The 24,285-nt window shown below is 37.8% G+C and overlaps 1 protein-coding gene across 1 annotated transcript in view; it reads left to right on the forward strand.

Annotated features, from left to right (window-relative positions):
• Window positions 1-24,285, forward strand: part of LOC136835829 (OTU domain-containing protein 3-like) — a 212,835-nt gene that overhangs the window by 40,745 nt on the left and 147,805 nt on the right. Inside the window, exons 6-8 of the mRNA XM_067099680.1 lie at window positions 8,258-8,276; window positions 8,312-8,560; window positions 17,548-17,714. Of these exons, the coding sequence (XP_066955781.1) occupies window positions 8,258-8,276; window positions 8,312-8,560; window positions 17,548-17,714 (435 nt within the window). The remainder of the gene's footprint in view (window positions 1-8,257; window positions 8,277-8,311; window positions 8,561-17,547; window positions 17,715-24,285) is intronic.

Consider the following 24,285-nt stretch of genomic DNA (forward strand, 5'->3'; position numbering starts at 1 on the left):
CGTAATTCTCCAGAGAGAGAGCGCCACCTCGAGGACCCTTATTGCCTCCATGCAGCAGCAACTCTCCTCATTCATTGCAGAGAGAGAGTCCAGGTCCCGTGCTCGGTCGGAAGGATGTTAGACTTCCAGTGAAGAGATCTAGGCGTTCTCCTTCTCCTGCTCCTCGCTCGTCACCTTCGCCTGCTTCGCCTGCTCGTCGTGGAAGGAACCCCAGACTCTCGTCCCCGGAGGGTGTTGGGGAGGACCGTCGTGACGTCACCCCAGGACGCCCTCCTCCCTTCGTTCTAGACGCCACGTTCACCTTTTTGTTGATGACGCCGTCAGGCTCCTGACGCTCGGGCCATGCTGCCAGACGTGACGCCTCTTCCGGACGATCCAGACGTTCGCCATGCTGCCAGACGTGGCCGCTCGATTGACGCCAAGAAGCTCGTCATGCTGCCAGACGTGACGCCCGATGGACGTTTTTGACTCCCTTCAAGACGCTCCACCTGCCGTTGCTGTCGCCTCTCGTGGTGGTTCCTGGTTCTCCTGCTGCTTTGCACGCCAGTTCCTCTTCCAAGCAGAGGTCCCTGCGGGCGTGTTTCCTCTCCAACTTCTCTCTGCTCTTCCCCGCCCGATGTTGGAGATAGACTCAAGGTCTCGGAGTCTGAAGATGAGATTAAGGATCAGTCCTCGTCGTCGGACTACCAGATTCTCGCGTCAAGCTGTTGAAGGAATTGTTTCCCGACAAGTTTCTGCCGGCAGTACCTCTCTCTCCTCCTTCTCAACTGACTTCAACTAAGTCTAGGAAAGCCCCGGGATTTCTGAAGATGACTAAATCGCTTTCCACTAAGCGGCCTTCAAGAAAGTCCATTTGTGGATGGACTCCCAAAAAGCTCAAGGAAAGTCTTCTTTCGCCCTTCCCTTCAAGACTCTCGGGTAAAGCGGCGATGTGGTATGTGACCGGAGAAGACTTAGGCTTACGCCTTCCTTCCTCATCTAAGGGAGACTTCGCCTCTCGTTGATTCAGTAGGAGGTCTCATCTGTCGACGCCAAGGTTCCTGGACTCTTACGGAGATGGACCATCTTTTGAAGGGCCTTTTCAAGACGATAGAAGTTTTCAACTTCCTTGACTGGTGCCTTGGAGCTTTGGACCTTAAGTCGCGGAGTCAGGACTCGATCTCCTTGTCGGACCTTTTGAGCATCTTGTCTTGCATGGACAAGGCGGTCCGAGATGGTTCTGACGAATTGGCCTCGCACTTTGCGACTGGAGTGCTCAAGAAGAGGTCACTCTTCTGCGGTTTCGCCTCACTGCAAGTCCGTCTCCTTGGCACAGGAAGGAGAACTGTTGTTTGCTCCCTTTCCAGTCATCTTTTCCCGGCTTCGATGGTAAAGGACATCGCTGCAAGCTTGCAAGAGAAGACCACACAGGACCTGTTGGCTCAGTCATCGAAGCGCCCTGCGGTTCCTGCGTGACCTCGACGACGCCAACCCGTCAGCATTCACCCAAGATGAAGAAGCCCTTCGCGTGCGGATCATCTTCAAAGCCTTCTTCTCGAGGAAAGAACCTCTCGAGAGGAAAAGCCCTTGCTAGAGGTAGGGGCAAGAAGTGATGTGATTCTCCTCCAGATACCGGTGGGTGCCAGGCTTCTTGCGTTTTCGAGGCCTGGAAAGTGAGAGGGGCAGACAGTTGGTCCCTTTCGGTTTTAGAGAAAGGATACAAGATCCCTTTCCTTTCTCCCCTCCCTTAAGCCTTTCGCCCTTGGACCTCTCTCGTCAAATGGGTCCAGAGAAACAAGAGATCCTGTACGACCTGCTGCGGCAAATGCTCGTCAAGAGAGCAGTAGAACAGGTCTTAGACCTGAATTCCCGGGCTTCTACAACAGGCTGTTCCTGGTCCCGAAACAGTCGGGAAGTTGGAGACCTGTGCTGGATGTCAGCAGCCTGAACCGGCCGTCGTGAAAGAAACTTTCAAGATGGAGACGGCTCAGTCTGTTCTAGGAGCCTTAAGACCAGGGGATTGGATGGTATCCCTCGACCTTCAGGACGCCAGTGCTTCCATCGTGCCGATCCATCCTCAGTCAAGGAAGTTCCTGAGGTTCGTCTTGAGGGGAAAGGTGTATCAATTCAGAGCTCTTTGCTTTGGCCTGTCCACAGCTCCCATGATTTTCACCGTCATCATGAGGAATGTAGCAAGGTGGCTGCATCTGACAGGCGTACGTGTGTCGCTCTACTTGGACGACTGGCTGATTCGAGCGTCATCGAGGAGAGGTGTCTGGAGGATCTACAAGCAACTTTGAACCTGACGAAAGAACTCGGCCTGCTGGTCAACTTCGAAAAGTCACACCTGACCCCAACACAGTCCATCGTGTATCTGGGGATTCAGATGGACTCAGTGGCTTTTTCGGGCTTTTCCGTCCCGAACGTCAACAGCTGTGCTACGGAAAAGTCCTAGCCTTCCTAGGGAAAGAAACATGTTCGGTGAGGGGAGTGGATGAGTCTGCTGGGGACCATTTCCTCACTGGAAAAGTTTGTTTCCCTAGGGAGACTACATCTCAGGCCTCTTCAGTTCTTCCTGCAAGACAACTGGGAAGACAAGGAAAATCTCGAGTTGTCTCTCAAACTTTCCTCGAGGTGAAGGAGCATCTCAGGTGGTGGTTGGATCCCTTGAAGCTTTCAGAAGGCGTGTCTCTCAGCCTTCCAACCCCGACCTAGTGTTGTTCTCCGACGCGTCAATGTCGGGGTGGGGAGCAACACTGGGGAAGAGAGAAGTGTCAGGCACCTGGAGAGGGAACAGGTGACCTGGCATATCAATATGAAAGAATTAGGGCGATTCTTCTAGCCCTTCGATTCTTCAAGATCAAGTGTCCGATCGCACAGTCCAGGTAAACGCGACAATACCACAGCTCTAGCTTACCTGAAAAAGCAGGAGGCACTCATTCGTTCCCTGTTCGTCCTTGCGAAAGAGATCCTGTTGTGGGCGAGTTCCAGGAACGTTCACGATCCTGACGAGGTTTGTAGCAGGCGTTCAGAACGTGAGAGCGGACCTGCTAAGTCGTCGTCATCAACTGCTCCCGACAGAGTGGACTCTGAACCAGGAGGTGTGCCAAAAACTGTGGGGTTTATGGGGTCGACCCTTAGTAGACCTGTTTGCAACATCGAAGAACAACAGGCTTCCGCTCTACTGCTCTCCTGTCCTGGATCCAGGAGCAGTATCAATAGACGCCCTTCTTTGGGACTGGTCTCGTCTGGACCTTTACGCTTTCCCTCCCTTCAAGATCCTGGGAGAAGTGGTCAGGAAGTTAGCGTCGTCGCAAGACACAAGGATGACTCTGATCGCTCCGTATTGGCCTTACAAGGAGTGGTTCCCGGAGGTAATGTCGCTTCTGGTAGACTTTCCAAGGGTGTTGCCTCTTCCATGTCCAGATCTACTCAGACAGCCCCACTTCGAACGATACCATCAAAACCTCTCCGCTCTCGGTCTGACTGCGTTCAGACTATCGAAATGCTGGCGAGAGCGAGAGGTTTTTCAAGCAGGTGGCAAGAGCGATCGCGAGAGCCAGGAGAACATCTTCGATCGCGGTTTACCAGTCGGTGGGCCGTGATTTCGACAGTGGTGTAAACGCAGAGGATTTCCTCTTCCTCGACCACTGTGAGCCAGATTGCAGACTTTCTTCTTTTTCTTAGGAAGTTCGAAGCTGGCAGTCTCTACTATTAAGGGATATAAGAGTATGTTGTCGGCGGTCTTTCGGCACAGAGGAATAGATATCGCCAACAATACGGACCTGCATGACCTCATTAGGTCGCTTGAGACGACTAAGGTGCATCAGTATTTGGTTCCATCTTGGAATTTGGACGTAGTTCTTAAGTTCCTGATGCAAAGCCCCCTTTGAACCCCTTCATGCTGCTTCTTTGAGGGACGTAAAAAGAAGACGTTATTTTAGTTGCTCGCTACTGCAAAGAGAATCAGTGAGATTCATGCAATATCTAAGTCAATTGGTTTTAAAGGAGACGATGTGGTGTGCTCTCTTCAACCGTCGTTTCTTGCCAAGAATGAGAACCCGTCTCACCCTGGCCCAAGTCCTTTGAATTGAAAGGTTTGGCGGGTATTCTGGGTCAGGAACCAGAAAGATTGCTATGCCCTGTTCGGGCTCTAAAGTTCTACTTGGACAAGACGAAAGAGTCAAGAGGTCTTGCGGATAGGTTATGGTGCTCGGTGAGAAGACCTGACGTCCCCATGTCAAAGAATGCGCTGGCTTTCTTCTTGAGGTCCACCATTCAAGAAGCGCATAAAAGTTGTCAGGAGAGTGACTTTGAACTTTTGAAAGTTAAAGCGCATGAGGTTCGGGCTGTTGCAACGTCAGTAGCCTTTCAAAAGAACATGGCTCTGAACGATATTATGAATGCCACCTATTGGAGAAGTCATTCTGTGTTCACCTCTCATTACCTAAAGGACGTAAGAACAGTGTATGAGTCTTGCTGTTCATTGGGACCTTACGTTTCGGCTGGTACGATCTTGGGAGAAGGAGACAGTACCCATCCTATCCTTTAATGTATGGTTAGGAATAGTTTTTTAAAAAAATTTTGGTTGTGTTTTTATGGTTGTGGGTAGACTGTGGGGGCAGTCTTCCTTTTCCTTAGTTTTTAACTAGTCACGATGTTTGGTAGGCCAGGTGGTTATTTTTGTCTCTTTGCTTCCTTCTTGAGGGCTATGATCTGGTCACATAGTGGTCACGTCCCCGTTGACAGATCATCTGGAACTCTCCAACCATATAGGTCTCTACCTCGTTGGAAACTCCAGTAAAGCAGACGCAGACTTGGGTGACAGTAATCACGAAGTCAGCTATGCTAAAAGGTTAAGGAACCAAGATGTGTAATCATCTACATTGTTTTGTTTCTCAATCCTATGCTGTCTCTGCCCACCTCCAATGGTGCGATTCAGCTATACAGTATATATATCTGACAGGTAAGTTTCATGAACAAAATGATATTTTAATGATAAAATAAGGTTTGTTCATACTTACCTGGCAGATATATATTTCATGAGTGCCCACCCTCCTCCCCTCAGGAGACAACGGCACTATGAAAATCTGAATAGAAAATGGGAATGGTTCCTGATACCGCCTCCCAGCGGCGGGAATGGGTACTAACCACCTGACCGGCCACTTTGTGTGCCGCGAAATTTGAAATTCTGTCGGACCTTCGGAGAATACAGCTATATATATATCTGCCAGGTAAGTATGAACAAACCTTATTTTATCATTAAAATATCATTTTGTAGAGATTTAAACTTATTGGAAACATTCTCTTTGGCCGTAACGTTTTCCATAATTGGGTTTTCAAATCAGACATAACCACTTTGTGTCCTTCCCATCCTCTTAATTGCTGGTCTTTTAGTTTAGTTTTGTGAAGTCAGAACATCCAAATTTCTAATAAATATACTCGTATATTTTCTCTTGTCTGACCATACTTGACTATACCCAGACAAGTGCAGAACTTCAAGCTTTCTGTAGTTTTGCCATATAAAGGGTGAGACACCACAATCTCCTGTCTCAGGCCATTTATGTTTTAGTTATTCTTGGCATACTACTGAAGCATTATAGTTAATGTACAATTGTTTGTGGTTGATGAAAATACTTCTCTGCCATCTAGGTGTTGGTTTTTCCACCAGTCCTGTGTGGTGTCCTGTAGACTGAGACTGGTTCTTTCTTTGATTCCGTCTGCATCGCTGTCTGTCTGTTACTTTTTATGCTCTTTTACTTGCCAGCCACGGCCTTTTCAATGGAATGCTATAAATGGCTGACAGTAATACAAAAAAAAAAAGCTGAGAAAAATGAAAAGACAGGGAATACTACTCTTGATTTCTCCCTTTGTCAAGTTACTGTAAGGCTTAATTATACTCAATTAATGATTAACTACAGCTATGTAACGAAAAAGTAACAATAGTCCGCAAAGAGTCATACAATTGTTACATGTGTTAATACAACAGTAAATGAAATGAAATTATAAATATTTGGCAGTGCCGTAGAGAGGTAAAAATCCCTTGTTTTGTCACACATGGAGCACAGGTGGGTGATGGTGTAAATGCTGAGGTGGTCTTATGTCACACACGATAAAAGCATCCTTCTGAAAGAGAGAGGTGTGGAATTAACTATATAAATAGCATGCATTTAAAGCCCTAAATATATATCATTGAGCTATCCTAACTCCTACAATATGAGGCCCGAATGCTTAAAGATTTCTTCAACCAGTCGAGTGGCACATAGATGGTGCAGCCAGGCAAAAGACATCATGGTAACACTTTCAGATCTTGAAATTAACTAAGCAGGCAAATGGTGGGCGGCTTTGGCATCGAAGAGAGGTATGGGGGTCCAAGGTGGGACATATAGTGACAAAGGGAGAGAGAGATACATGTGGGAGACCACTGGGAAATTTGGGAAGGTTTCTCGATAAAAAGTAAGGAAAATAGAATATAGTCAAAGGAAAATGGGCTGCCGAATTCCCATGTAAGTTTTAGACTCACCTTGGGTATCCAAAATGATCACTCCTTTGTGAGTTGGGGTCCTAGAATTGGTGTCACGTGGCATGATGCAAATGGTGGTCTCTATGAGTTAGAGTGGGAATAGACTTCCCCTCGAAACAGCTCCTAGTAGTAGAATGCCTAGTCTCCCTGGGCTATGTTTCTCTGGATTGGACAGGGATTGCCTCAGGGCAACTTTCACAAGATGGCGGTGGCTGTGCGTGCCACTCCCATTAAGCCTAATAGACACAGGAATACAGCAGCACAGAGAGTGGGTAACAGGAGGGGTTATTGAGAGAGAAGAATGCTGGTTTGGACACCGTCGCACTCCCATTGCACTGGTCAGCCATCTTAAGTGAATTCGGTCACTAGGTTAAGTCCAGTGCCTGTAAGAGCTCTCATTTGTCTCGAGTTTTCCATCCCTTTTAACTGTACTGTGTTCCATGTTTTACATTTCATTTAAGGTTCAGAGGTCTGGTTAAACAAATCATTTATAACTAACTAACGCCAATGCCAAAAGGCCCCATTATAAAGTGAACGACTGTTTCTACCTTATGATTGAAGAGATTTGCTTCAGATTTTTACCACTTTTTCTACAACTATGATGAAAATTCTCTCGTGGGAAAATTTAGAAATTTGACCTCTTAGGTTCATTTGTTTTGCAGTTGAAAAAAATCATAATGTCACTTTTCAAAATTAATATGCTAAATTAAAATTTGCACAGAAAAGTGATTTTCCCGGCGATAAAATAAAGATATACTGTAAAAGTTTCATTGAGCATTTAGTTTTGAAAAAAGAAAGTTTTGAGAAAACAGCAAAAATAGAAAATTTTTGGACTTTCAAAAATCCTGAGAGAATCATGCATCTTGGGCAAGTTATCACTATAGCATTATAACTCGTTTTCTCTGACACATCCCATAGAGAGAATGGGATATTTTAGTGGGTGACAATTATTTTTAATAAATTTTTTTCACTCATTTTACATGCTTTTTTTTTACAATTTGTCGTTCACAGTGCAGTACAAGCGATGAACAAAATTGTCCATGAGCCAATGTAAACATTTTTTTTTAGCAATAAGGTTTCTAGATATGTTTATTTGTTCATAGTATTATAAAAACTATGAACAAAATTGTCAATAAACCAATCTAAAAATTTTTTTTTTAGCATTATCACTTCAAGAAACCAATCTAAAAATTTATTTTTTAGCATTATCACTTCACGATATGTTTATTTAGACATAAAACAGTTGAAAACTGTTAATAACTAAAATTCGATAATTCCTCGAAATTCGGCTATCAGCATGCCCCTTAAGAATAGATCTCCTTTGGATGACAACAATAATAATGATATTTTCCCCTCCAAGTGGTCCACAAGGAAGGCTATACAATAAAAAGAATGAAAATGCTCTGTTCATTAACTGTAGTAGGATGAATTTTTACTCAATTTAGGTTTCAGTGGTCAGAATTTATAAGTACCTTCCATTGAGTTAAATCATCACCAAATTTGTTGCTCCAGAATTTGGTTTATGTTCGTCAAAGTACAGTACATGTACTTGTTTTATACACACGTACCTTGTATACTTATACTAAAACTAAGGAAATTCTTTTGTAAATTATACGGTTTAGTTTTGCTTATGCTAAGTGAAAAAATAGGAAAAAATTGCAATGACTCAGAATTATAAATTAAAGATTATTAATAGAGTATTTGTGAAAGACTGTATTTTCCTCTTGTATAAATTTTCCTCAATACATTTATCAGGTACAGGAATCATCAGAGAGTACCACTGATGCATCACAAGCTGAAAGCACAACTAAAGACTCTCTGGCAGCTTCTCAGATAATTATAACAAAGGGTTTTCAAGCAGAGATTATTCTTGGTCAGCAAAAGACTATGATTACTCAGAGCCTGTCTATGAAGGATTATCGAAAGCTGAGCAAATGGTTATGGAGCAGACAGGCTGTGAGGATTTAAGCTTAATTCGCCTACACCTTGAGGCTCATGACTATGATGTCCATGAAGCTGTTGATGCAATTATAAACTTCATAGTATTGCAACATAAAGGTTAGTACAAATCTCAGCAGTATTGTAGAAAAAATTAAATAGTATTAGTCTCAGAATAGTATGATATTTTAGTCTAGTGTATTTGTTATTATATTACATTCTTAATTACTGAATTTTTTATGAGTAAGCGGTAATTGTTGTATCCTCTTCATGTTATTAGTAGATAAACGGTGAAAACTGTTGACCATTCTGCCTGGAGCCATATTTCTTCCTTCGGATCAGCGTTGTCAGCGTCATAAACCCGGAACATGCATTGTAACCCAGAAAATAATTTTTTGATGCATATATTTGAAAAGCATCGTAAACTTGGAACATCGTAAGCCGAGCCTGTCGTATAACCCGGAGACTGTCTGTGTATATATATGCATCAAAAAATTATTATCTGGGTTGCAACGCATGTTCCAGGTTTATGACGCTGACAACGCTGATCAGACAGAAGAAATATGGCTCCAGGCAGAATGGTCAAATTTTGGAGTTTTTTTTTGTTGAAAACTCAATATAAATGCAGGATACATTGTTTCAAGACATCCAAAGGATTAAAAGTAAGTGTTTCTTACGATTTTCGATGGTATTTCCGACAATGCCAGTCCGACGCATATCAGAAGAAATGTGCATCAAACGGCAGAATGGTCAATATTTGGAGTTTTTTTTTTTTTTTTTTTTTTTTTTAATGAAAAGCTCAATAAAAATGCAGGCTTCATTGTTTTCAAGACACCCAAAGGAGTAAAAGTAAAGTTTTCTTACAATTTTCTACGGTATTTCGGATGACGACGATTGGAAGAAATATGCATCCAAAACGGCAGAATGGTCGATATTTGGAGGGGTCTTTTAATAAAAAAAACTCAATAAAAATGCAGGATTTGTTGTTTTCAAAACAACCAAAGGATTAAAAGTAAAGCTTTCTTACAATTTTCTATGGTATTTTAGACAATGCCAGTCTGACGCCGATCGGAAAAAATATGCATCCAAACTGGCAAAATGGTCAATATTTGGAGGTTTTTATTATATACAGTATATATACAGTAGAACCCCAGTCCTCGACTGTACTAGAACTCGAAATAATCGGATTTCAACACAAAATGTTGAGTAAATTTGCGCCGGAGCTCAAACAACAAACCGGAATCCGACCGGATGAATCATATGATGTTTGTAGAAAAAAGAGTTTTGGGCGGCTGCCGCTAGTTGGCGTTGTTGGTGGCGTTCTTCCTATGCTTATTTAAAAGCATTTAAAGCCCACACATGCTGCTGCTCAGTCAAGATTAAAAAAAACCTGAGCCATATCATCACATTAAATTAATAATACAGTATTTATAAACTGAATTACTGTATGTCTGTTATCATAAAATTAAGAAAAATTTCCAGTAAATTACATTGGAACGTAATTTGTAATGGAAATTTTTTTCTTAATTTATGATAACAGACATACAGTAATTCGGTTTATAAATACTGTATTATTAATTTAATGTGATAATATGGCTTGTTTTTCAATGTTATCATAATTAACAACAGTTTTCATGTGTACCTGTTACAGTACATTCTGGCAGTGCTACTTAGCCTAGCCTATGGCTCTTGAGAGCAATTTATCCTTATTTTGTGCCAACTTTTTTGATACAGTATGCATTTAAAAATGTAAAAAGTGCTTCTGATACGGTAAGTTATTCAACTCTGAACCTATTTAATTGTAATTTGTGTAAAGTTTTGTATAAAAAGGCAAGGTTGGTAATGACTGGTGGTCAGGAATGGATTAATCCATTTTCAGTTATTACTTATGGGAGAAATTAACTCAGAATTTGACAAAATCGAATCTCGACAAACTTCTTCTGGAAACAATTAGCATCGAGAACCAAGGTTCTACTGTATATATATATATATATATATATATATATATATATATATATATATTATATATATATATATATATATATATATATATATATATATTATATATATATATATATATATATATATATATATATATATATATATATTATATATATATATATATATATATATATATATATATATAGGGGTGTCCCCGGTTTCTGACGGGGTTCCGTTTCTTGATCAACCCGTAACTCAGTAAATCGTTTTTGGAAAATCGTCAAAAATCGTCAAAATCATAAGAAAACCTTACTTTTAATGCTCTGGGTTCATTGAAAATGACGTAAACTGCATTATTATTGAGTTTTACATAAAAAAACCTTCAAATTATGATTATTCTGCCGTTTTGGCCATATTTCTTCCGTCGGATCGGGCGACGAATGGACCAACGTAACTCCCAGAACATGCGTCGTGGCGGTAAATAATTTCTGATGAATATATTTGAAAAGCTCTCACAACCTCGAACGTTTTCAAAAGCCGAAACCGTCATAAACTGGGACATTTCATATATATATATATATATATATATATATATATATATATATATATATATATATATATATATATATATATATATATATACACAGTATATATTCATCTTCTTTTATGTGCTTTTTTTTCCCATTTTTGTATGGGGTAAGCACGGTGCCTTCTTTGAAGGACTTTGATTTGGCTTTGGGGTAGAGCATAGTCTCGATCGGCTGCCCTGCCTGACATTGCTTAGACCCTGGTAGCATATACATGTATTGTACCAGTCACCAGCTCCCTTTATCCCAGCAGCGAGGAGACGTTGAGCGGTTGGGTCGACAGTTGGAGATGTGTGAGGTGTCTGTTATGTTTTTAGGAGATGTTGGACTGGCTTTGTTTGTGTGTGTATTAGTCTGTAACACCCATTTGCTTTTAACCCTTAAACGCTGACTGGACGTATTGTAAACGACTAAAATTGTCTATTGGGTGCCGAGTGGACTTACCGTGAAATTATAGACTACAAAAATTTCAACCTTCTTTCAACTTTTGACTCGACCAAATGGTCGAAAAACGCAATTGTAAGCTAAAACTCTTACATTCTAGTAATATTCAATCATTTACCTTCATTTTGCAACAAATTGGAAGTCTCTAGCACAATATTTTGATTTATGGTGAATTTTTGAAAAACTTTTTCCTCACGCCTGCGCCGGATAACTCAGCCTAAAATTTCAGAAATTCTTTTATCATTTTGTCGTAATGTTTGCACCGTTTATATTAGTCGTTACATAAAGTTTTTATATATGGAAATGTGCCCAATTTCATGTAGTTTCTATCAGTTTTGAAATATTTCCATATAAATCTTGATAAGTGCCAAAATTTCAACCTTCGGTCAACTTTAACTCAACCGAAATGGTCGAAAAACGCAATTGTAAGCTAAAACTCTTACATTCTAGTAATATTCAATCATTTACCTTCATTTTGCAACAAATTGGAAGTCTCTAGCACAATATTTCGATTTATGGTGAATTTAAAAAAAAAACTTTTTCCTTACGTCCACATGCGGTAACTCGGTTGAAAGTCTCAGAAATTCTTTCGTCACTTTGTTGTAATGTTTGCACCGTTTTATATTAGTTGTTACATAAAGCTTTATATATGAAAATGTGCACAATTTCATGTAGAATACAACAAAAAATAACTCATGGTTGTAGCTTTTATCAGTTTTGAAATATTTTCATATAAATCACGATTTGCCAAAATTTCAACCTCGGTCAACTTTTACTCGACTGAAGTGGTCGAAAAACGCAATTGTAAGCTAAAACTCTTACATTCTAGTAATATTCAATCATTTACCTTCATTTTGCAACAAATTGGAAGTCTCTAGCACAATATTTCGATTTATGGTGAATTTTTTGAGAAAACTTTTTCCTTACATCCGCTTATGGTAACTCAGCCGAAAATCTCAGAAATTCTTTCGTCACTTTGTCGTAATGTTTGCACCGTTTTTCTAATAGCTGTTACATAAAAGTTTTATATATGAAATTGTGCGCAATTTCATGTAGAATACAACAAAAAATAACTCATGGTTGTAGCTTTTATCAGTTTTGAAATATTTTCATATAAATCACAATAAATAGAAAAATTCGACCTTCAGTCAAATTTAACTTGACCGAAATGGTTGAAAACTGCACATTGTAAGCTAAAACACTTACAGTCTAGTAATATTCAATCAATTACCTTCATTTTGCAACAAACAGGAAGTCTCTAGCACAATATTTCGATTTATGGTGAATTTTTGAAAAAAAGCTTTTTTTATGTCACTGTAACAAAATTCAGTGGGCCGTTAAGCAGGTTCTTTAACATACTCAGGACGGGGCTGTCATGACTGACGGCAGATGCAACAAACAAAGGAGGAGAAAACAACAAAACAAATAAAAATGAGCTTAATATTAATTTATTTTTAAAAATATTTACAAGTGAGACAGGTCTGGTAAAAATTTAAACCATAAGCATAAAAAAACCAAGAGGCAGCACTAAACAAAAATAAAGTTAAAATAAACGATTAACTTCATAATCCAGAAAGTATATTAAAACAAAAAAACGCAAAAATAAACAACAGCAGGCAGAAAAAAAAATACAAACATACGTCCTCCATGGGGGCACCAAGACAGCCCTCAGCTGCACAACAGGGACAAAACCCACCAACCAGAATACCCCGATGGAGACGCCAGGACAGCCTCACGCTGTCATCAAAGATGAGCAGCTTGGTGGTCACATCGACTACTCATGGTCACACTCCTCCCACGACGTGCTCCACCGTAGGCGTAGCTCCAATTGTTGCTCAAAACTTTTCCAACGCCGACTCAAAACTGCCTGCTGCTGCTGCCACAACCGCTTCCTTCGCTGCCCTACCAGACCCGACTTGAAGCAAGAAACACGGCAGCTCACCAACGAAAAACATCAAAACATAAAAACTTGAAGGTAAGGAGGCAGCAATCCACAAAGGGAACGAATATTTGGAACCAGCAGTTCCCGGCAAAACCATCACTTAACGTGATCTGCCCGTTACAAATTCATGCATCATTTTGTGATAATATTTTCTCTGTGTTGCTTTGATCGTTTACAATTTGTTATATACCAAAATCATCGCAATTTAGTGTACAATACAAAGAAAAAAAAATAACTCGTTAGATTTAACTGTTTTGCTCACAGCGCGATTTGTATACAATTATATGACATTTTTTTTTCGCGCTGTCATATATTTCAATATTTATATATGATAATGATATTTTTTTTCATTTCTGATGGTTTTGCATACTAAACTTCAGGCAGTGACAAAAAAGGAGCCAAAAGTGAACTCTTAATCTTAAAAACTAAACGTGCTGTGATTTAAAAAAAAAAAACTTTTTTTTCCGCTTCGGCGCTAACTCCCGAACGCTGCCAGCATACGACAGACACTTTTGTAAATAGAGGCTTGGTGTTTAAGGTTTAAGGGGCTTGGTACACCGTAACTCTTGTTGGGAACCTTGATGGATTTAGTGTTGCCTCCAAAGCTGTTTGAGTCATTAGTAAAGCCTCTTGAAGCAATTAAACCCTCTCGGTAGTTCTAGGACCTGTGATACAGTGCTGACTTTTGCATTAAAGATACATTACTAGTCTTTTGGTCCTGATGTAGGTTGAGAACAAAATATCTATTTTGAAGTTTTTCCCTCTCAGGATTGTTAAATGCAGACTGGGCCTTATTTATAGATAATGAGGTTGACACTCTTATGCCTTATAGGGCAATTAGTGTGTGCTCAAATAGAGTAAGCCTCTTAGAGACGATATTAATAATTTTTTGTTTAAGGAGTGAACACTTCTATGTCTAAATGTTCTGCCACCCTTTTCTGTTAGTTGGTCAAATTAGCTCACATAACCTCACCCCAATTTATTACCTTTGCAGTGGGTAATTATTCATTATGAAGATTTTAGCAGATGTACTCAGTCACTGAGATGAGTATATGCAGTCCCCAATTTCCCAGCGATTGTTAAGAGGGCGCCGATCTCAGCGATGAAAATCGCGACTTCCGCTTATCAGCGCTGATAATTGGGTATTGGTACTGAAGCATTACCTAAGAGAGGCACAATAACTGAAAATCGCAGAAAGGCCCCTTGTCGATTGCGATTTTCGGTTATGGGTAATTTTCGGTTCTCGACGCTTGTCAGAACGGAACCCCCACCGATAACCGGGACTGCCTGTCGAGAGTAATGGAAGGTACTCAACATTCAAAGGCTGGCTGTAACAGTGGGCTATGGGCATCCCCTGTTATGGACCTATTTGAGACTAAAGGAAGTTGTCTTTTTTCCAATTTTTGGTTTACCAGGGCAAGGTCCTCTAGCTTGGGCAGGGACACCAAGCTATTCCTTGGGTAGGGCTAGATTTTACTAGCTCTTGTACTCTTGCTAGGTTTCAGGAAGTCATCAGTGTATTAGTGCAACTTTGTAAGTTATCTCTTGGCGTTGATTACCCCAGGTGACCAATGAAGGCTGGGTTTCCAGTTTCTTTCAGTGGTGGACGCTAGCAACAGTAATGAAAAGTTTTGCATCACATCCCACAAGCTACAGATGACTGCCTGGTATGGTCCTTGGTTCTGGTGAGCCCAAGGCGGGATCTCGCAGTAATGCCATTATCAGTGCTGGAAGAGAATCTACTAATCGGTTCTTCCAACACCAGTGGTCAGAGTGTAAGTCATGGTCGCATGTTCAGGGGTTTTTTCCAGCACTGATACCTCTATAAACAACATGGTTAGGTTTCTGTTGTTTCTCAAACATGAGGAAACTTCTTGGTAGCAGCTTTTAAGGCTAAAGGGCCATGTTGGCTTGGGTTATAGGCTTGCCTGAGGATAAAGAAATCTAGATGTTCTTCAAGGTGTTAAAGTGGAGTTTCTGAGGTCTCTGCTACGTACCTTACCTTGGATCTGTATGCGGTTCTTCAGTTCATTATTTTGTTGACCTTTGAACCGTTTGGAACTAGCCCTTTGTAAAGAAGTTTCTGTGGAAACATCACAGTAGCCTTAGACACAGCTAAAGGGTTAGAGAGCCACATTTTTAGTTAGATAAGATAGGCATTCCTAAAGACTAGGCAATTATCTTTGCCTTATTTTGAGCTAAGTACAGTTTTGGGCTAGGCCCTTACCTACAACAGTATCTTTACCTAGCCTGGAGTCACAAGGGCTTAGGGGTCCAGTGCTGTCTGTAAGGATTGTTGGAATTGTGCTAACAGAATTAAACCTGATGTAAAGGTTCTGTCTTGAGTGATATGGAAACCTGAGTTTCCTAAGAGTAGAATGCAGTATCCTTTTCATTGGGTCTTTGGATAAAGACTTTCATGCTAATTTCTATCGTTAATGGAAGGTAAGCTACTGGACGTGTGAGCAATGGCTACAACTTTTAAATTTGAGAACTTATCCTTGGATAAGATATTGACGTCATTCAGTGGCATGGCAGTCTTGTACTTGCTTTGGCTTATCTTAATGGGGTGGAGATTAAATATGATTATTGCAGAGCATTAACTCCTCTGGTTTGTGCAGGGGATATTATGTCCTGAATCGATAGGTAGTCTTTTTTTTTTTTTTTTTTTTGTCTACTGCCTTTTAAATCTGGTTGTGGTTTTTGGAAAGCTTGGAGGTACTCAGCAATGAGTATTAGAAGTATACCTTTTTTGTACATTTGTACTTCTTAGTTATGTCATTGGCTCTGTAGGGTTTTGGCACAGTAACCCTACCCCTCCTTCTGCTGAAGGGGGCATCCTCCAAAGAGACCTCAGCTATCTTCATAATGAGGATCTCATACCTGAGTGATGTTCTCCTAAGGTGTCATTAATAGTCAATGGATTGAATTTACTGAGTAAAACAAACAAACACTGTTTTGTAGAAGTATTTTGTTACTAAGTAGGCTTTAAGGGTTTGCTGATTTTCACTTTGCCCACCTCTTGTTTCAAATGTGGGAATCAGCTATATAATGGAGAGGTAAGGTTCATTTCAAAAGTATAAATACTTAATTTAAGATTTATTTTTTAAATACTTCTCCATTATATAAATTGTCCTCCCTACCTCCCCACATTCAAAGTGGACAAAAGTAGACTGCTGGCTATGGGTGTTTGTGCCTATTAGTCCCCTGGTGGTGGGTTGGGGAAGTAGATGGATAGAAAGATATTCATAGAAAACCGAGTGTTCTCATGTTTTGTTTCAATCTGTCGAACTCCCTTTGGCACGGAAGTAAAAGGTATATAATGGAGAGGTACGTATTTATTTAAATAATAAATCTTAAATTAAGTATTTATATTTTTCTTTGTCACTAACCTGTGTGTGCTGCCCTTGGTAACTTATGATGGCTAGACTTTTAAAAACTTGTTAGAAGATGTACTAGTCCTCCTCCAGCTCCTCCCCCACTACAGAGAGTGGAAAATGCTTTTTACTACCAAGTGCATTGATACTTTCTGGGTGTAGCCAGTTAGAGAAAGATGTGTTTATGACATGTGTATATCAGCCAGTGGAAAGCAAAAATCACATTAACGTATATACTTCTGCCAATAGCAGGAAAGATTACAAAAAAGATAAGTGCTTGCCAACCCTTCATTACTATTGGGAGAGTCCCTTATAAGTGCTTTTTTTCATTTTATTATTGTTTGTTCATATACGGTACAAACCCTGGTCTTTATGTAGGGGAAAATTTAGCACTACAAATCTAAGTCTTTTCCTGTCCTCATCCCCACCTCATGCCACCCCTCATTCAGTTGCCTGGGCTGGAAGATAGCTGGTGCGTCACGAGGCACAAGAGGGGAAGAGAGGTCAGACTCTGCCTACTCTCTTGCCATTGGCTGTCATTCTGGTGTCACCAACCTTGTTCTATTTTTAACCAGATCAGCTAGTGCTAAGAGATTTTCTCCTATGTAAAGACCTTAGGTTTGTAGTTATGAACAATACAAATTGATGAATAATTTGTCATTTTTAAATGTTACATAGACTCCTAAGTTCCTAAGGAGATGGAGAATATCTTTGAAGTTATTTGTTTCTCTGTTGTCATTATCATTAGCCATTTTTGCCACTCATAATACATTGTCATTTCCTAAAATTTGTATGGTTGTTATTGCACTGTTGCAGGTGATTACCCACAAACCACATCCACTAGTAGTGATGGTCTCTGGAGTCCAAATGGCACAGGTACTCGTTTGTTTGGAGAAAGTGCAGCAGCCCCACCTCCTACTTCAGTACATCCTAGCTACCAGAGGAAGACATGTCAAGAGAAACTGCAACGTTCATTTCAACAGGTAAATTGTATTACTTAGAATTTTGAAGTTTAAAGTTTATCTTAATTGTACAGAATAACTGAAAAGTATCACTGCTCGTGGTTAATTACAAAATTTACAGGCAGTCCTCGGTTATCGGTTAGGTTCTGTTCTGAGAGTGTGACGATAAGCAAAAACCTCCGATAACCGAAAATCAGCAATTTTCGGCTTTTATCGGTGCTGATAACTGGAGATCAGCACCTTGGTTAGGTATGTATCGGCGCCAATACCTGATTATCAATGCTGATAAGCAGAAATTAGGGATTTTCAGCACCGAAAATCTCTGATTTCCGTCACTAGACAAGCACTTAACCGTGAAACCTGACCGCTGATAACCGAGCCCACCGATAACTGAGCCCGCTGATAATTGGGGACTGCCTGTATTTGCAAAGGCTCTAATCATTCTGTGTTTGAGGAAGAAGAGAATGAGGCCCAATATAAAATTAAAACCTTTATTTCAATATAAATTATAGGTTTTTTTGTTAATCATTGATTTATTAAACCTTCATTCACAGCAGCTCCCCCTATTTTTTTTTTTTTTTTTTTTTCTCAAACTAAATGTCCTTAAAAGAGATCATAATGTTATTGATGGTATGTCTAAATGTTCTCATAGCTGTTTGATACTTCCTTTAGCCAAAAGACTAAGCACAAAAGAGATAGAGTGCCTAATAACTTGAAAATTCAGAAGCTTGAGAATTTTCTAGTTGCATATAAGGATGAATGAGATGTCTTGTAGTAAGAGGGAGATGGTTACAGCATCAGTTAATATATTATTATAGTCATTATTATTATTATTATTATTATTATTATTATTATTATTATTATTATTATTATTATTATTATTATTATTATTATTATTCAAAAGGTGAACTGTATTCATATAGATTAAGCCCACAGGGGCCATTGACTTGAAATTCAAGCTTCTAAAGAATATGGTATTCATTCGAAAGAAGTAAGAGAAGGTAATGGGAAATACGGAAGGCGGAGATCAGTTATCAGAGAAACAGATAAATTAACAAATTAGTACATAAATAAAAATGTAAGTAAAATATTAGAATACTAGTTGAATTGTATTAAGGTAGTAATACATTGCATCTTCGTTTGAACTTCTGAAGTTCCAGTTGCACAACATCCTCAGGGTGGCTGTTCCACAATCCAATGGTGTGAAGAATAGAGGACCTCTGGAACTGAGAAGTTCGACAGCGAGGCACATTGTATATATATGTATATATATATATATACATAGTATACTATATATGTATATATATATATATATATATATATATATATATATATATATATATATATATATATATTGTCACAAAGTGATCAAGTACCTGGTTATTACACAATTAATAAGACCAAAATGGTACCTCACTTCAGCCAGACACTTGAAACCTCATAACAAAAATATTAAGACTGAATACTCTAAAGGTACAGTGATCCCTTAAAACTTGTATATCACTTGAAAAATCAATGTAACTCTATCAAGTTATGGGTGAGGTAACAACTAATAGGCTACAAACAGACTAGTGGAAAATGGGCATCACTTCATCAAACACTATAACGGTTTCCCTGGTTCTATTTCACTTTGATAAAGAACTAGACAGACATATCACTTACCTTGTACACATTCAGTAATTTCTCTAATCACTGTTGGTCAAAATGAAATACTGTGCTTTTAAAACTTTAAACAGACAAATTTATTTCTAAGTTCAAAGTGACTTAGCAGATTTCACAATCTCAAAAAGATTTACTATTACTTGACAACAGTGTAAGATTTAAGACCAGATTTTAATCAAGATTAGTTCACAAAACTTTAATTTATCAAGAAAAAGCAATTTGTTGATAGTAATTTTGAACCATTAACTCTCACTCAATTTTTAAATACGTCTGAACATCGCAACTAGCCCAAGTATTCACTAAGACATTAATAAAACAGAGTCATTACAGGTATTCTCTGAAATCTCAATAATAAGTATGCACTAACAAAATGCTAAGTAATCACAAACACAAACTTTGGAGAACACTGTGTAATTAAAAAATTGGAGCAATATGATAACACAGACATATAAGAATGAAATATGCAATGCAAAAATGGAAATATACCAATGGCAATTTCACTAAGACAAAAATATGTTTAAAGATGATATCAATCTTTCAAAAGATTACCTTCACTTTAAAAAAAAAAAAGCTAAACTCATGTCTTTCTAAAACTTCCTCAAAGACAACACTGCCAAGTCACAATGATATGCACTTAGTAAAATATAGTTAGCAGCAAGACACATTAGAACTCACTATAAGAGATATTATCCACTCTATCAAAATAATAATTCTCTATCACAACAGTACAAACATATCAAGTAAGAATCTTATCTTCTTCAACAGAAAATAGTAAAATTCATTTTCACAATGCTTGCACAATATAAACACCTTAGATCATTCTTACAAAATGTATACATACGTGAGTGAATTTGACAAAACTTATACTTTGTGGAAGAACCTATATTTATATATATATATTTATAAACAGTGTTGCATTGCTATCTTTGAATTCCCCACACAAATTGCTCTGGTGTCATCTGTTTGCCAGATATCTGTGGTGATTACCTGAGTTTACTAACTAGTCTCTTGGTCTTTGAATAAAAGATTTCTCCTTCCACCTCTCAGTATACATGATACATAAAGTATACATGCATTATACATACAGGTATACATGTACAGTATACATACAGGACTGGAGCTTCAAGCTCCTTATCTCAAAATTGACATTTCCTGTCCTGGGTTAAGCAGCTGGGTAAATAGAAAAAGTATTTTGAGACCAAACTGGCTCGGCTGTCAGCGTGTCAACTTCATCTCTCTCACTTCCTCATTCTTTTCTACTCAGATTATGAAAACATAAGAGGCATATGAACAGAGTTAATAACTACAGGAACAGACACACATGATAAACATATAATAAAGCATTCTGGCCGAGACCTGTCAACTCATCAAGATAAACAAGTGGCCCTTGCCTTTCCAGCCCCTTCACCCCAAACACCTGTGTCAATACGGAGTGTGGCGATCTGATAATGGTTCAAAAATAGCTCTCTCTCTACAGCACTTAAGCTTTACAACAACTTTGCAGACACAGTATGTTACAAACATGAATAAGTTATACATTACAAAGTCACCTCAAAACATATGAAATAGCAGAAAATTATATCAAAATATGAACACAAAAAGAGTCATCAAGAAATAAAGACATCTAAAACCATGGAGCATAAGTAAAAACACTCCATAATCTCACATTATAATAATATATATATTATATATATACAGGCAGTCTTGACTTCGACATTCGAGAGTTATGGCGCTTTCAGAATAATGTAGTTATTTCCCTGTTCAGCGCTGTATTCCAGAGGTTACAGCGTGTTGTACGATCATGGAAGAAATATATATAGCTCCAAAATGGCAGAATAATAAAAATTTGAGTTTTTTGATACAACTGAATAAAAAATGCAGTTTATCATTTAATACACCAGACTATTAAGTAAGGTTTTCTGAGGATTTTTGACAGTTTTCTCGATTTTCCAGTTTCTGACGATTTTCAACACAACATGATTAAGAACCAGACCCCATTAAGTAAACAGGACTACCTATATATGTATATATAACATATATATATATATATATATGCTCTCTCTATATAATAACATATACCATATATATATACTCAATCATAGCTTCAAAATGTGGCTTAATATAAATTCACCTTCTCAAATTATCTCTCAGTTGGAGGTATGCGCGAGAAGGAGATTTATAGGTGATAAATGGTGGAATCGTGAGGACACAGACGCGTAGCCTATTCAAACTCCAGTTGGCGGCAGCCATTGGTGCATCAGATGGCTCAATGGTTAGACTTCAAATCGCTAGATGAGCTTTAAATCATGAGGTTTCCATTACTAAATCAACTGAATTAAGCTACAGACCAGGCTTTGATGTGAGTTAGTGTCCCACGATTAATTCATTTATCACATATAAATTCCCCTTAGGCTATTCAATCTCGAGTAGCATAATTACAATATTAACAGCTTAGCTATACTATAAATAAATATATAAATCATGATTGTGATAAAAAAATTTCATATATATATATATATATATGTATATATATATATATATATATATATATATATATATATATATATATATATATATATATATATATATATAATATATATATATATGTATATATATATATATATATGTATATATGTATATGTATATATATATGTATATATATATATGTATATATGTATATATGTATATGTATGTATGCTAACTCACATATATGTATATGTATATATATATATATATATATATATGTATATATATGTATATATATATATATATATATATAATAATAATATGTATATATATATATAATATATATATATATATATATATATATATATATATATATATATATATATATATATATATATATAACTAATCGTTCCAGAAGAAGTGTCGGGAATTTGATTTTATTAGAGATTCTGAGTTATTTCTCCATAAGAAATAACTGAAATGGATTAATCATTATATTACAGTCATTACCAACCTTGCATGCAAAACTTTAAATTACAATTAAATAGGTTCAGAGTTGAATAACTTGCAAACTCAAGCACTTTTTGCATTTTTAAATGCATGTACTGTGTAATAAAAAAGTTGGCCTAGCCAATGCAGCACCGTGTGCCGATGATATACCGAGCCATAGGCTGAGCTAAGTAACCTTACTAAACTTTTCCAGAATACACTGTAACAGTACATGGCTTGTTGTTAATAATATTAACATTGAAAAACAGCCATATTATCACATGATTAATATACAGTATTTATAAACCCAGTTACTATTATGTCTGTATCATAAAATTAAGAAAAATTTCAAGAATCTGGCCGAACCAAACAGCCTGTAGCGATATAAACAAACCAGGCGCCCGCCCTAGTGGTGTGTCAGCAGTTACTATTTACATAAACATTCTGAATGTTTGTGGTGGTCTGTGACCACCTGCTGTATGACTTACTCTGTTACTATCTACCACAGGCTTCACCAGTTCTGGCAATATTTCAATTTACCTTCAAACCTTTCATTTCTCTAATGTTCCGATTATATACTAACGTATCGAGCTAAATGTGATCTTGTTTTTTCAACTTTAACGCTTTAACAGCAGCATGTGTGGGCTTCATGCTTTTAAATAAGCATGGAAAGATATACCAACAACGCCAACTAGCAGCAGCACTTGAAACTCTTTTTCTGCAAACATCATATATGATTCAGCCAAGATTGGATTACGGTTTGTTAGTTGAACTCAGCATAAAATTTACTCAACATTTTGTATTTGAAATCAATTATTTAAGTTCTATGCAGTCGAGGACCAGGGTTTCTACTGTATATATATATATATATATATATATATATATATATATATATATATATATAATATATATATATATATATATATATATATATATATATATATATATATATATATATATATATATATATATATATATATATATATATATATATATATATATATATATATAATAAATTTCATTCTGCGTGATTGTGTGTTGATGATTTCTATATATATATATATATATATGTATATATATATATATATATATATGTATACTCTCTACACAGGTATTCCCCTACTTAGGATGGGGGTTAGGTTCCAAAAAAACCATAGTTTGTTGAAAAATGTGTGCTTTCGAATATATTTGCTTACACTACACAGTATACTCTATACATATATGTTATAGTAATTATTATTGTCAGCTAATTCTGCAGGTTCAATGCAGATTGACATGACAAGTCAGTATAAGAGAAATTGAATAACAAACAAAGGGGCCTAGCCTGCACTGCATTATATCATATATGGCCTTCAACCACCACATTATCTGTATTCTGTTTTCACATAACACCGTATTATACAAACATCAAAATAACAGATATGCATCTTTACTACACTGTATCCAATAGTAAAACCTACCTCTTGCTTTTGCATTATGAAATTCGATCCATAACGTTAAATGTTTTGGTTTGAATCGATCACGCTGTCTGTTCACCGCATTTAACTGAGTTCAGAGGCATTTCTTGCTTCTAGTTAAGCGTAGATGAATCTCTAGATACTTTGTTATAGGGACATGCTTATTTTTCGTGCTGAAGTGTTTTTAAGTCCAAATATAACCGTATGTCTCGTTGTGAAATTAATTTTGCTATTTTTTTTTGTTAATAAATGACATTGGCGGCTGGCTGTTTGAGGGCATGTTTGTTTCTGTAAAAAACAAGATTCCGTTAAGCTATTTCTCTTGATTTCATCATCATACACTCACAGGCACCATTATTTTATCTTTTATCGGCGTGAAAACAGCAGTAATATGTGTTCTTTCATGTGCCAGTAGTTTTGATTAAAATACTTTCCAATTTGTTGCGGTCAGAGTTTCATCCATGTTGCCAATGCTGCGATAATTTATAGTCATTAGCAGCTTGAACATTCTTTTACAG

This window comes from Macrobrachium rosenbergii, chromosome 55, assembly GCF_040412425.1.
Source record: "Macrobrachium rosenbergii isolate ZJJX-2024 chromosome 55, ASM4041242v1, whole genome shotgun sequence".
In the NCBI taxonomy this organism is placed as follows: Eukaryota; Metazoa; Arthropoda; class Malacostraca; order Decapoda; family Palaemonidae; genus Macrobrachium; species Macrobrachium rosenbergii.